The sequence below is a fragment of the Scyliorhinus torazame genome, chromosome 9 (assembly GCF_047496885.1).
Source record: "Scyliorhinus torazame isolate Kashiwa2021f chromosome 9, sScyTor2.1, whole genome shotgun sequence".
In the NCBI taxonomy this organism is placed as follows: Eukaryota; Metazoa; Chordata; class Chondrichthyes; order Carcharhiniformes; family Scyliorhinidae; genus Scyliorhinus; species Scyliorhinus torazame.
The window spans coordinates 101,841,564-101,857,095 of record NC_092715.1 but is presented as its reverse complement, the minus strand read 5'-3'; the positions used below and the strand labels follow the sequence as shown (position 1 = coordinate 101,857,095).

Here is a 15,532-nt window from a genome sequence, read left to right as displayed (position 1 = left end):
TCTTCTGCCGTCTCAAAGTAGTGGTGCTTCCCTTGGTGTGTGACCCACAGTCTCGCCAGTTGCAACATTCCAAATTGAACCTTTTTGTGAAGCACCGCCTTAGCCCGATTGAAACTTGCCCTCCTTCTCGCCACCTCAGCACTCCAATCCTGGTATACGCGGATCACCGCGTTCTCCCACCTACAGCTCCGAGTTTTCTTCGCTCATCTGAGGACCGTCTCTCTGTCGTTGTAGCGGAGAAACCTCACCACTACAGCTCGAGGTATTTCTCCAGCCTTTGGTCTTCGCGCCAGAACTCGATAGGCTCCCTCCACCTCAAAGGGCCCGTCGGGCCTCCGATCCCATTAGCGAGTGAAGCATCGTGCTCACATATGCCCCGACGTCCGCCCCCTCTGCGCCTTCGGGAAGACCCAGGACTCTTAAATTCTTCCTCCTCGAATTATTCTCCAGTGTTTCCAACCTCTCCACACACCTTTTGTGCTGTGCCTCGTGCGTCTCTGTCTTCACCACCAGGCCCTGTATTTCATCTTCGTTTTCAGCAGTCTTTGCCTTCACGACCCGAAGCTCCAGCTCCTGGGTCCTCTGCTCCTCCTTTAGCCCTTCAATCGCCTGTAATATCGGGGCCAACACTTCCTTCTTCAACTCCTTCTTCAGCTCTTCCACACAGCGCCGCAGGAACTCTTGTTGCTCTGGGCCCCATAACAAACGGCCACCTTCCGACGCCATCTTGCTTCGAGCTTCCCTTCCTTGTCGCTGCTCCAGAGGATCTTCTGCAATCCGGCCGCTATCCTCTCCTTTTTCCATGTGTGTCCGGGGGGATTCCCTTCTGGTTTACCGCACAGTGATTTTGGCCGTTTAAATTGCCGTTGGGGCTCCTATCAAGAGCCCAAAAGTCCGTTCCAACGGGAGGTGCCGAAACGTGCGACTCAGCTGGTCATTGCCGCACCCGGAAGCCCAATTTCACGTATTTATATATACAATGTAGATGCGAATATACAAATGAGGAATAGGCCATTTGACCCCTTGGGCCTGCTCTGCCATTTCCTCCACTGCTGTCTGGCAAAGAGTTCCAAAGAATCATAACTCTCTGAGAGAAAAATATTCTCCTCATCTCCATCTTAAATTGGAGACCCCTTATTTTTAAATTGTGTCCCCAAGTTCTAGTCTCTCCCACAAGGCGAAACGTCCTTTCAACATTCACTTGTCAAGCTCCCTCTGAATCTTATATGTTTTAATAAAATCACCTCTCATTCTTCTAAACTACAGTAGATACAATCCCAACCTTTCCTCATAAAATAACCCCCAATCCCAAATATTAATCAGGTGATTTCTCTCTGAACTCCATCTAATGCACTTATCGCCTTTCTTAAATAAGGAGAAAAAAACTGCACATAATACTCTACTTCTGATCTCACCAACATCCTGTACAACTATAGAAAAACGTCCTTACTTTCATACTCTATTCCCGTTGCAATAATCAACAACATTCTATTTACAAATTTTAACTAATTAACCATTCCATTTGCAATTTCTTCTTTTATCTCATAAAGACATTGGCCCATAACCTCCGGATTCCCCAGTGTCGAATTTAGGGCGTACCCCAATGATGTGCTGGGGAATCCCTCTTGGATGTTCCCACATAAGGGTTTATGCGGCAATTGCCTAGAAGTGTTAACTTTCTCTGGACAATTGCGCTGGGCTGGGAACCATCATGCAGAAGCGATTTAAATCGCTAACTTCGGATGGTTTTGCTAGTTTTATCCTGACAGTTACTCAGTTACTTCTAACTATTATAGTAACTATTTAAAAAAAAAACAGACCCAGTCTCGCACAAGACACCTCCCCACACACACACACGATTCCCCAGAGGACCCACTACACCACCCCTGACCCGGCCCCTGCCCCGTGGCCTGCGTGGGTAAGTACGTCGAGTATGGCAATCTGCTGGAGATTGCCACTCTGAGGAAGTTACGGGCCAATAATTGCTTTACAGTTGGGGCATGCATCTGGGCTGTATATCTGAATGGAATAGATCTTGATTGATGTTTACATGCATGCTCTCCCAGGAGAGATCACTAGATACCAGTCAGCAATAGGATTCCTGGCTGATTTTCATAGCACCCCTACCCTAATCTCAGCTAAGGCCACCTAATTGAGTAGATGGGGGATAACATTTGAAACCTTCCTGTTTCCAGTCACCCAGCGAGATGTTTGAACGATTGGGAAAATGATACTTTGGTAACTTTAACTATACGCTGGTACTTTGGCACAGTGCTTAGCACTGCTGCCTGACAGAGCCAGGGATCCGAGTTCAATTCCGGCCTTGGGTCACTGTCTGTGTAGAGTTTGCACCTTCTCCCCGTGTCCTCCCACGGTCTAAAGATGTGTAGGTGAGTTGGATTGGCCATGCTAAATTTCCCCTTAGTGTCCAAATAGGTGTAGATTAGGTGGGGTTACAGGGAAAGGGTGGGGGAGTGGGTCTGGGTAGGGTGCACTTTCAGAGGGTTGGTGCAGACTTGATGAGGTGAATGGTCCCCTTCTACACTGTAGAAATTCTATGGTTCTTCTTATGGTGCTATACCAGTATGGATGATCATTGCTGACACTCACTCTGAGCCTGGGTATTTTGAGGATTTTGTGGCTCCAACGTGCACAATGCAATGAAATATGACTTGTCTGTGTTTGAAGGAGGAAATATGAATTTGTTCAAATATGCCCTCTTTGATTTCTTTTGTAAAGACAAGATTTTATTAAAAGATTAAAATCACAGATAATGGCTACTTCTAAGTGTGATCTATAGAGGCTCGCAAAATTGACAGTGCTTGTTTAAAAGTGCTTTTCACTTATTGTGTTGGTAGAGTTATTCTATAGGAAGGTTTTGATTTAATTTCTCTCCCACTCAGATGCTGTCACTCTTCCTGAGGAAGTGAACTGGATAAAGTTCAATGTGGATATGAATGGCTATTACATTGTGCATTACGAAAATGATGGATGGGATGCCCTTATCAAACTACTGAGCCAAAATCACACAGTCCTTAGCAGCAATGACCGAGCTAATCTTATTAACAATGTCTTCCAGCTTGTGAGGTAAGGAATGTTAATGCCTTTCAACTAGTCGTCATTTGCTTAGAAAGGAGATTCATAAGGACATTTTTTGTGGTACCTTCAGCTCAGGCATCCTGGTTCTTAAAGATAATGTCACAGAGACAAATTTCCTTGAGTTATGTGTGGTTAAAATATTCACCATGTTCGATGGGTGGTGAATGATGTCATGGCAGCCAGATAAGATTAGGAGTACTGCTGATGTGGAACATACTGGACATTTTGGGCAGAGTGCCTGTTTCTGTTGTTTTATGAATTTTGGGAATATCTTTGAATATGTTCTGGTGAGGCTATTTCATGTTTTTTTTGCCAAGCGTGGGATTTTCTGGCATCGTTTGATGCCAGGATCATCCAGTTCCGCTGAAAGTGAAAGGCCGCTGAATTTCCAGTTGCGGGTCCTGCCAAAACAGGGCTGGAAAATCCTAACCCAAGTCTTTTCTTTTTCTCTCTTGGAGATGGTGACTCATGTTGAGGTACACTAAGAGCTTTATGTCACCTCACCCAAGTAGCCATTCTGTGTCTGTGTGTATTGGTGGATTATTTGCTACAGAGATCGCCGCACACACTTTCATGCCTGAAGCACCAATTTGATTTATCCAGCCTTTAACATGGGAATATAAAGCTCAGAATTATAGTAGCTGACTGCTTCCATCGCAGATTCCAGGATTGGGTTAGTTGCACAGTGCATGAAGATTATACGCAGAGCTATCGAACGAGTCCCAGTTTTGCAAACGCTGACATGATTTTGTTGACTAGGAAATCTGTGTCATGTTTACTAGAACCTAGCACAGTTTCTCAAAGTCCTTCTGTACTCCAGCACCTACCAAGGCCAACTCTGAAGCATTTGGTTAGAGTGATGTTCAATCCGAGTTAGTTTCTATGCTGCATAATAATGCTTTAAAAAAAAATCCTTTCATGGGATTTAAATGTCACTGGTAACGCAGCATTTGCTACTGATCCATAACTCCCTTGGGAAGGTGGTGGGAATTGCTTTCTTCAACTGCTGCAGTACATCTGGCGTCGATGCCCTCATAATGCTGTTCAGAAGGAGTCCAGGATTTTGACCCAGCAGCAGTGAAGCAATTGTGATAGTCTAAAGTCGCTTGGAGGGGAAACTGTAGATGGTGATGTTTCATGTGTTTGCAGTTCTTCAGGAGGATTTTGGGTCCACGTTCACTGCGAGCACAAATGGCGTGCAGGCACAAAATTCCGCGAGAGCTGGAAAATGAGAATCTTGCCAGCGAGATCTCGTTTTCCAATCCTCACCGTCAGTGATGTGATGTGGTTCTGGCCGAGGATGGTGGGAATCTCATTGCAATACATTTAAATATAATTAGCGGGCTTCCCTGACGTATCGTCCCCCACATCAGGAGCTCCCCCCCACCAATGTGATGTCACGTCAGTGAGGTTTACAACAGGTTTTTAAAAATGTGAACCAGGTGATGAGAACCCGCCGGGGGTGCACAGGTAAGTGTAGCTCCTAGGGGGAGAGCGATCTGGCCAGGCAGTACCCTGGCACTGCTCCCTGACGCTGTGTTAGGAGGAAGTGCAATGGGGCCACATTTGGGGAGCTTCACTGGGGGGTGTTCCCCATACACGGGATGCCCTTTAAAAATGGCACCCTGTTCCTGGGATTCCCAACTGTGCCAGCTTCTTTCGGCCCAGCCCTGTCCTGCCCCAAGCATGACGGCCTGCTCTAAATACTCTAAATTTTCTTAGAGTATTTTCAGAGTGCTGCCCAATGTGGTGAGAAAATCCGGCTGTGTAGCTAGCGAGTTGCACGCCAGTTTTCTCACCTCACCAGCATTCTGTTCAGAAATGAAAAAAAAAACTCTGTCCCTTGTCCTTCTAGGTGGTTCAGGCTGTGGGTTTGTCTAAGGACTAACATGATAATGAATTTTTAAAGTCAATTTTGGCCTTTGAGCAGCCACTCGTTCCGCTGGTAAAGAGCTGTTGTGATTTTGAAGTAAAAAGTCTTACAACACCAGGTTATAGTCCAACAGGTTTGTTTTGAATCACTAGCTGACAGAGCGCAGCTCTGTCCTCAGGTGAAAGAAGGTGAATCCAAGGTCCTGGTTGAGGACATACTCATATGTACAGAACTTGACTATCAGCTTCAGAAACCTTGGATTCATGTCTCATTACATTCACCCCCCACCATCTGGCCTGGGCTTGCGAAATCCTACCAACTGTCCTGGCTTGAAACAATTCACACATCTTTAACCTATGATTATCCCTCTCTCCAGTTGCACTGTCTGGACCTGTGAAGACTTAATTACCTGCCAAGACTTGCATTCAAAGTATCTTGCATCATTGACTTTGTCTATATATGTGTTTCTGGAACCCACCTCTTCATTCACCTGAGGAAGGAGCTGCGCTCTGAAAGCTAGTGATTCGAAACAAACCTGTTGGACTTTAACCTGGTGTTGTAAGACTTCTTACTGTGCTCACCCCAATCCAACGCCGGCATCTCCACATCATGATTTTGAAGGTCCAGCGTCGTTAGAATTCATCAGGCAATTTGCAGATGCCAAATAGGGGTTCTGTTACAGCTTGCCACTCTAGAGCCTTAGCAGTGTTGGCTGTCTGAGACTTTAGCAGAAGGGAGGAGGGTGCAATTACTAAAATGAGATTGAGCCAATTTGTTCTGTGTTCTGGCCATTTCCTGATTGGAATGCAGAGGTTCAGCTTTGCCCATGTGTCCTGTGGAATTGCAATCACGGTCCCTAAGGGCCATCACAAGTCATTTTGCAAATTAAAATTACTCGGTTGAGTGACCATTGCTCCAAAGTAATAATACATGTGCGAGAATGGAATTTGGTCCTAAAATGGCTGCTGCATGGAAAACAGCTTTAAATGTAAATCTATACATATATTAGCAATCTTTACCATATCAAAGAATAAACCTAAGCATATTAAAAATGAAAACAAAATTCACAGAAGTTTTATAATTTATGATAAAATCAAATCGAAATTGATTCATTCCTTCTTCATGGATTATTTACTTGTCTACTATGGTGCAAGCTCTTTACTGTGGTTTATATCCATTAAATTGCACAAACACGTGTTTCCACTCTATTTCTTGTAATACTTATGATAAGAAAATCAATGCTCAGTACCTTATTGATGAGAAATGCACTTTGTTTAGTTACGAACTTCAAAAGGCTAAATAGCAATTTCTGACCTCTGACTTCCCTGTGCTTGTTTGCTTTCGGTGAAAATGTCACATTTAACCATGTATCGCTGGATTATGGCACTGTAGTTGCCAATTCGACAAATGCAGTGTGAACTATTCTCCGGTGGCTCAGTGAATAAGTACGGTGTGTGGTGCCAAATAACCAGAAAGATCCTAAATTAATTCTGTAGTTTGACAAAAAGCGAAATACTGCAGATGTTGGACATTTGAAACAAGAGCAGAACATGGTGGATATGCTCATCATATTGGGTAACCTCTATGGAGAAAGAAACTGCCTGAGCTGCTGTTTTTATGTATCCTGTTATTTGACGAACAAGTAAAGATCAATAATGCAGCGCTTATCCTATGCTTGGTATCTGTTATCTCTTCCACATGCCATCACAGTTCTGTCCATCAGATTTTTAAAGCAATTGTTTAGACAGCAGTCATTCATTATAACTGTGACTTATACTGCGTAGAAATGGCTTTCACAACACCCTGACTTGTTAACTTTTGTGTCAATTAGTATAGGGAAGCTGCCTCTAGATAAAGCCCTTGACTTGACGCTATATCTGAAGAATGAAGTCAGCACCATGCCAGTATTCCAAGGCATGAATGAGCTCATACCCATTTATAAGCTTATGGAGAAGAGAGAAATGGTGGAAGTTGAAAATAAAATGAAGGTACAATTCATTACAGTGACATGTGGTTTTGTGTAACCTGTACAATTTAGTACTGATGTATTTGGACACTATGAGGTGTTTCTCAGTGAAACCATTTTAAGACTGCACTCCTCTGGTTTAACAGCCTTTTTATGGAGGCCATGTTTCCCAAGCATCAGGGAACTCAATCATTAAAAGGAGCCCAGAAGGACTGGATCCATGAGATTAGTTAATTTTGAGCAGTGCCTCAGCCCCATAAAGCTCATCATTTTTACAAGCAAAACTTTAAGCTGCCCTTTCACCAGGATGCCCAGGTAGTCCTTATTTCTCAGTTTCTGGTAAGCATACTTACCGGACAATCCGCACGGAGCCTTCAAAACGTCTGAGGGAGATTTTGAGTATTTCAAAGTGGCAGGTTAACACAGGTGGTGTTGTTGGATGTGGAGTACCTCAACTGGTCATGTGCAGCAGTGAAATAGGTAGCGATGGGAAGTAAGTTGGAGCTGTTTCCCTTTGTCAGACAGGATTGCTGCCCACAGGGCCCATTTCTCACCACCTTTTTGAAATTCTACCTTCTGCCAAGGAACAGCTGGCCACTAATAGTTAGCCGAGCCAACCTAAACCGGGTGTTGTGAATACTGTTGCATGCATGTGCCACAAATGTGCAACTAACATGTAAAATGGAGTGTCACCTACCCGAGTAAGTATGTAAACATATACAATTTTCAATGCTTTGCTTTAGATGTAGGTTTTCTCCATCTTAGGCTAATTTTATATCATCTTCACTTGTCGACTTTTCTGTCATCTTCAAGTTAATGATTTTGAGAAATATAATTTGGTGTCTCCATATTAAAAAAATAAGTTGGCACAGTTAGATCTATTTTCAGTAAAAATGTTAACGTAGTATTCAGTTAGACCAAAACGATGTTTCAAAATAATTTTGTTCTTTATTTTGTTCTTTTAGTATATATCATGTAGCAGTGATATTATCTAAGCATGACAATTCACCACTACTGAACTTTCATTTTTGATACATTGGATGGGGATGGGGACTTTTCGAATGCCTATCGCCCATTTATCAATTCAAAATTGGTAACCACAAAAGAAAGTTTTGTGCAGCACAGTAGCATTGTGGATAGCACAATTGCTTCACAGCTCCAGGGTCCCAGGTTCGATTCCGGCTTGGGTCACTGTCTGTGCGGAGTCTGCACATCCTCCCCGTGTGTGCGTGGGTTTCCTCCGGGTGCTCCGGTTTCCTCCCACAGTCCAAAGATGTGCAGGTTAGGTGGATTGGCCGTGATAAATTGCCCTTAGTGTCCAAAATTGCCCTTAGTGTTGGGTGGGGTTGCTGGGTTGTGGGGATAGGGTGGAGGTGTTGACCTTGGGTAGGGTGCTCTTTCCAGGAGCCGGTGTAGACTCGATGGGCCGGGTGGCCTCCTTCTGCACTGTAAATTCTATGATAATCTATGAAAATCTGCTACAGACTCTGGACAGCTGTTTGTACTCCAGATTCAATTTTCAGACTGACCTCTAATGGTAATCCAACATCCCCATTTTTGCTTTTACATGATGCTTGTGAAAGTTTGATTTTCAAAACGTCGTAGGTCAGTGAGAAATTGTGTTCTATTTACTTTTAGCCTGAGTTTAAAACTATTTCAGTTTTAATGTGATGAGTGTTCTTTTACTGTTGATTTAGGGGGTGCTGCAACATGACTGGACCACCTCTCAAACCAGGTTTTAAATGTTGCTCAATGCTATGAATGGTCCATAGTCTTCCATACTCTTTCTGAAAACAGTACAGTGGAAAAACAATGATAAGTTCCATCAAAAACACAAATAGTCAACTCAATTCTCTTGTTCTCTTCTGCATCAGGCGTACATAGTCAATTTATTGAAGAACCTGATAGACCAGCAATCATGGAGTGACGATGGTTCTGTTCCTGAACGGTTGCTGCGCAGTTCACTTCTGGTATTTGCCTGTGTTCGCAAGTACCAGCCCTGTGTTGAAAAGGCTGATGAATATTTCAGGGAGTGGATGGAGTCCAATGGTGCATTGAGGTTGGTGCTAAGTGGGAACTGGTATTAAATATTATGACATTTTCCTAGCATAATTAGTATATTAATGTACTTGTAGAAACAATGATGCTGGGGTTCTGTTTTTTTCCCAAAGTGTTGGGTCAGGTGAGAAAATCGGTGTGGAACTCGCTGGCTACACTGCCGGCTTTTCCCGCCACGTTTTCCAGCACTTTGAGAAGAAAAACGTTGAAGGCGGGTTCCACGCCATCATGCTGACAGAGCCCACCCCGCTGGAAACGTTGACCTTCCAGAGATCGGGGCGTCCCAATCTAACACAATTAAATATTAAAATAAAGATCTCCCCCTCTCCCCCCACCACACACACACACACGTGGAACTCCTCCTACCCTTGGACCTCAACAAAGAAGCACCCCCTTGACATTGCCCTGCCCCCCCCCCCCGGGGTACTTCCAGGTCATGCCCCCTCCCCCCTGGAGGATGTACTTTGGAGTTCCCATCATTTTGTGTCAGGAACCCTGTTACGTCTCTGGTGAAGGGTGGGGACAATCGCATTGTGTGATCTCACTGGCGAGAATCTCATTTCTGGCCTCTCCTGGAATTCTGCACCCCCCCTTGCCATTTGTGCCTGTGATAAACATTCAAGTCTTAGTATGAAATAGCAATTATACTACATATCTCAAACAAGCCGTTTAATGGTTAAAACACTGGACTAGTAATCCAGAGCCTGGTCCATTAACCCACGGAACATGAGTTCTAATCCTACATTGTTAGATAGATACCTGATTGACAATAGAGTCAGTTATGGGGCGGGGGGGGGGTTGGAGAGTGAAATGTAGAGCTGAAGCCACAATCATTTGCGGGTAGCACAGTGGTTAGCACAGTTGCTTCACTGCTCCATGGTCCCAGTTTTGATTCCTGGCTTGGGTCACTGTCTGTGTGGAGTCTGCACGCTCTCCCCGTGTCTGCGTGGTTTTTCTCCGGGTGCTCCGGTTTCCTCCCAGTCAAAAGATGTGCAGGTTAGGTGGATTGACCATGATAAATTGCCCTTAGTGTCCAAAAAGATTGTGTGGGGTTACTGAATTACGGGGTTATGGGGATAGGGTAGAGGTGTGGTCTTAATTGGGGTGCTCTTTCCAAGGGCCGGTGCAGACTCGATGGGCCGAACGGCTTCCTTCGGCACTGTAAATTCTATGATTCTACGATCAGAGCATGGTTTCGCTTTTACCAATTTGTTCATGTGCACTCTCAGATCATAGCCAGCAGCAGATTGCTCACATTCACAATGTCAAATATAAAGAAGTGAGAGGCAGGACTGTGCAATCTGTAAATTAATTAATCATTAACCATGAAGAATCCATAGGAAGATGGAGGTATGCTGGTGGTAAAGGGTTTTGTAATAAGTCCCCGGATGCAGAAGTCCCGTCACCAGAATTCCTTTTATTTACAAACCTAACATCTGAACAACAATGACTATTCAGTCTGCTGTCTACACCGGGAGTGCAGAGGATCTGACACGCCCTGTTATATACACAGAAAGGGGTTTCCTGATTGGGCCACCAATCAGGGAATTCATATTCTAATCGGCCAATCTCAAAGGCCTGGCCTAAGTCATTACACCCCTCCCCCACCCAAAGTCCGAAGAGCCCCCCATTGGTCCTCGTGACTCATGGGTCTCCTGCTCCGTTTTTGCGCCGGGTCCGGCTCCTCCACTTCTGCCTCCGACGTGGGGGGGGGGGGGGGGGGGGGGGGTATAACGGCTAGGCGCCAGTCTTTTCCGATGTGAGCGCCTGAGGGGTGGTTCGCCCCTTTCCTCCGGCGGCAGGGGTACAGCTGCGGCATCCATATCCGAGTCCGATGTCCTCACCAGTGGTGTCGGAGGGGCGTGAATAGTTTGTCGGGAGGACTCTCCACGGTCCTTGGTCTGCTGGTCTGAGTCAGCTCCGGAGGAGGAAACGAGGCCCGCAACTGGTCCAGGTGTTTCTTTATTACGTGTTTTCCCACATGTATCTCATACGACACAGGTCCTGTCCTGGCCTTGACTGTTCCTGCTACCTATGTGGGACCATTTGCGTAATTTCTGACCCATACATTTTCACCCGTGTTGAACTGCCTTTCCCTGCGAGTGTTGCCGTGGCCCCTGCATTGGGCCTCTTGGTGTCGATTTATTCTGCCACCTAAATTCGGGAATAGTCGACTCAGCCGGGTTCGGAGTCGTCTGCCCATGAGTAGCTCCGCCGGTGCTATTCCCGTTGTGGTGTGTGGGGTTGTGCTGCAGTTAAATAGCCAGTGCGACAGTTTGGTGTCCAACGATGCTGCTGACTGTTTCTTCAACCTGTCTTTTAAGGTCTGGACGGCTCTCCGCCAAACCTTTCGATGCCAGATGGTATGCTGCTGTCCTTATGTGCTGAATGCCATTCGACTTAAGGAATTTTGTGAAGTCCTGGCTGGTGAAAACCAACCCATTATCCGAAACTAACACCTCCGGGATACCATGAGTTGCGAACGAGGTGCAGAGTTTTTCAATGGTACTTTTTGAATTTGTAGAGTCCATTTTGTAGACGTCCAGCCATTTGGAATGGGCGTCTACTATTATAAAAAACATTGAACCCATAAACGGGCCTTCAAAATCTGGTTTAGCACACTGGGCTAAATCGCTGGCTTTTAAAGCAAACCAAGGCAGGCCAGCAGCACGGTTCGATTCCCGTACCAGCCTCCCCGAACAGGCGCCGGAATGTGGCGACTAGGGGCTTTTCACAGTAACTTCATTTGAAGCCTACTTGTGACAATAAGCGATTTTCATTTCATTTCATTTCAAAATCGACATGAAGTCGCGACCATGGTCTACCTGGTGCAGCGGGGCTGCTGGTGGCACCTTCTGCCCTTGTTGGCATTCACGGCACTGACCTACCAATGCCGCTGTGTCTGTGTCCAGGCCCGGCCACTAGACATAGTTTCTGGCCAGCATCTTCATTTTTGAGACTCCAGGGTGCCCCTGATGTAGTTCAGCCAGTATGGCTCGACGGCCTTGACTTGGAACTATTACTCGAGCCCTCCATAGCAGGATCCTGTCTTCCATGGTGATCTGCTCTCTTCTGCTCCAGTAAGGGTGGAATTCCGCCTGGCCCAGTCTTTCCATCTCCCCAGTTAGCACCATGTGTTTTATTTTTGATAAAACCGGGTCCCATAAACGAATGTTTTGTACGGCCACTTGAAGGGTGTCCAGGAAATGTAACGTCATTACCGTTTCCTCTATTTTGGGTACTAATGGCGGGGCATCCGGTAATGGCAGCCTGCTTAGTGCATCGGCGTTTGCCACCCGGGTTCCTGGCCGACGCTCCAGTTGATACTGGTACACCGCCAGTAGTAGGGCCCAGCGTTGGATCCGGGCCGAAGCTATTGGTGGTATTGCTTTGTCTTCTTTCAACAAACCTAGCAATGGCTTGTGGTCTGTAATTATAGTGAATTTCCGCCCGTACAAGTACTGGTGAAATTTCCTCACCACGAAGATCACAGCCAGTCCTTCCTTTTTGATTTGGGCATACTTTCGTTCTGCTACTGCCAGCGCCCTGTAAGCAAATGCTATAGGTCGTTCCTGCCCATTTTGCCCTCTGTGTGCCAAAACTGCACCAACGCCATCTGGAGACGTGACCCACATGAGCACCAACTTTTTCCTGGGATCGCAGTGTGCCAAGACATTCTCTGAGGAAAGCTGTTCTTTTATCTTCTTGAAAGCCCTGTCTTGGCAGGCGGACCACTCCCAGGCTTGCCCCTTTTTTAGTAATTGGTGTAGGGGGTCCAAGATGGAAGCTCTGTTTTGTATGAACTTTCCATAATATGTCACCAGTCCTAAAAAAGACCTTAACTCCTGGATTGTGGTGGGGGCTGGGGCAACTTTAATCACCCTCACCTGATCCTCCAAAGGGTGTAGCTCTGATTTGTCAACCTTGTACCCCAGATAGGTTACTTGGGGTGCTAGGAAAACACATTTCTCCCTCTTTAGACGCACGCCTGCTGCTGAAAACCTCCTAAGGACTTCCTCCAAGTTTTGCAGGTGTTCTGCCTTTGTTTTTCCTGTAATGAGGACGTTGTCCAGGTAAATGGCGACTTGTGGTAGCCCTTGCAATATATTCTCCATTGTCCCCTGGAATATCGCACAGGCTGACTGTGATAATACCAGGTAATGCAGTACCTGAGAGGTGAATGACCATTGGCTAGACCGAGGGGTCTACCATTGGATAATGTACATAGCCCCGCCCTGAGAGGCGGGGTATAAGAACCGATGCCGTCCCAGCAGCCTTCACTTTCTGTATCACCGCTGCTGGGTACAGTTCTAGCTGATTAAAGCCGATTAGATATGACTCCTCTTTGTCTCGAGAGTATTGATTGTGCATCACTGACGATACCCCGAAGGGTAATCTTGTACACTGAAAAAGGCCCTTCAGGGTGTTTATCGTTGAGAAGTTTTGGGACTCTTCGTCCAGCTTCTGCTGTAGATATGCGTGGCTCATATCCAGCTTTGAGAATAGGAGTCCTCCAGCCAGCTTTGCATACAAATCCTCAATCCGGGGAATTGGATATTTGTCCAGTTGCAAGTAGCGATTAATCGTTTGTTTGAAATCTCCACAAAGGCAGACCGAGCCGTCCAGCTTAAGGATGGACACCATGGGTGCCACCCACTCTGCAAACTGGACTGGTTTTATTATTCCCTCATGCTCTAATCGTTTTATCTCCATATCGACTTTCTGCCTTAATGCGAAGGGTGCTGGTCGGGCCTTGTAGAATTTTGGGACTGCCTCTGGATCTACATTGCAATGTCGCCTTTGCTCCCTTTATTGTTCCGAGCCCTTCTCGGAAAACCTCTGGGTATTTGCACAGGAGTTCGCTCACGCGGCCATTTTCCAGCTGGAAAATGTTTACGCAATCCAGCTGGATCTCTTTTAGCCAGTTTCGTCCTAATAAGCTTGGCTCCACACTTTTCACTACCATTAAAGGCAGCCTAACCAGTTGCTCTCCATAAGCCACAGTTACATGCGTTGTGCCCAACACTCTCAGTGGGTTCCCTGTGTATGTCCTCAGTTTTGCTGAGGTCCTGGTTAGGATTAAGGGTTGGAGTCCAGTGTGAATTTTATTGAATACTGTTTCCCCTATCACTGATACTGCTGCTCCAGTGTCGACTTACATCAGTGTGGGATGTCCATTCAACCTTATGGATAATGTAATGGGTTTTGATTTCACCATCGTTACACAATTTCCTCATCGGAGGTAGGTGGGGCTTCTAGGGTATGCATTCTCCTGTACCGCAGCCCATGTGACCTTCTCCAAGATGATGGTTTTGGGCTTCTATTTCTCCTTTCCAGCGGGCAACAACCACAATATTTTGCCGGGCGAAAGGCTGCAGGGGCTGCCGTCTGTCTGGACCTAATTTCCCCTTGCTTGGGAGGGCTTCTGCGAGTGGGCCTGGTTAACTTAGTATCCGAGTCATTACTGAGATTGGCTATGCAGTTGCCTATCCCCCAGCGGTAGTTCCTTAACTCACTTTCACTGGTATGGGCGTCTACCTCCATCGGAGTACCCTGTAACTCATGCGCTCCGCTTGCCGCTTTTTCTAAGGACAAAGCCAGCTGCAATGCTTGTTTGCAGTTCAGCTCGGCCTCTGCTAACAGACGTTTCTGTATTGCTAAATTATTTATTCCACATACCAAACGGTCTCGGAGTATCTAATTTAGGCCAAATTCTCAAGCCTCTGCCTTAATCTTGTTAAAAAGTTTGGAACTGACTCTCCAGTGTCTCGGAATGCTGAGTAAAACCGGTACCTTCGCAGGATCAGAGGTGGCTTCGGGTCATAGTACTCTTTTACTAAGTCCGTCAATTCTTGGTAAGTTTTCGTGTACGGTCCCTCCAGAAAAGTGAGACTGCGCATAATGGCAAAGGCTGCTGGCCCACACGCGGTCAGCAGAATGACCCGTTGCTGTTCTTTTTTTTTTATAAATATTTTATTGAAAATTTTTGGTTAACCAACACAGTACATTGTGCATCCTTTACACAATATTATAACAACACAAATAACAATGACCTATTTTATAAACAAAAAATGAATAAATAATAAATAACAAAAATGAAAACTAACCCTAATTGGCAACTGCCTTATCACAAGTAACACTCTCCAAAAATATAATTTAACAGTCCAATATATAATTATCTGTCGCAACGACCTATACATATTATACAGTATATATTAACAACCCTGAGAGTCCTTCTGGTTCTCCCCCCCGCCCCCCCCCCGATCCTGGGCTGCTGCCTTCTTTTTTCCATTCCATCTATCTTTCTGCGAGGTATTCGACGAACGGTTGCCACCGCCTGGTGAACCCTTGAGCCGACCCCCTTAGAACGAACTTAATCCGCTCTACCTTTATAAACCCTGCCATGTCATTTATCCAGGTCTCCACCCCCGGGGGCCTGGCTTCTTTCCACATTAACAATATCCTGCGCCGGGCTACTAGGGACGCAAAGGCCAAAACATCGGCCTCTCTCGCCTCCTGCACTCCCGGCTCTTGTG

General features: G+C 45.9%; 1 protein-coding gene across 1 annotated transcript in view; it reads left to right on the top strand.

Moving 5' to 3' along the window:
* Positions 1–15,532, top strand: part of erap1b (endoplasmic reticulum aminopeptidase 1b) — a 135,835-nt gene that overhangs the window by 80,159 nt on the left and 40,144 nt on the right. The window contains exons 13-15 of the mRNA XM_072516342.1: positions 2,904–3,087; positions 6,804–6,960; positions 8,813–8,997. Coding sequence (XP_072372443.1) covers positions 2,904–3,087; positions 6,804–6,960; positions 8,813–8,997 — 526 coding nt within the window. The remainder of the gene's footprint in view (positions 1–2,903; positions 3,088–6,803; positions 6,961–8,812; positions 8,998–15,532) is intronic.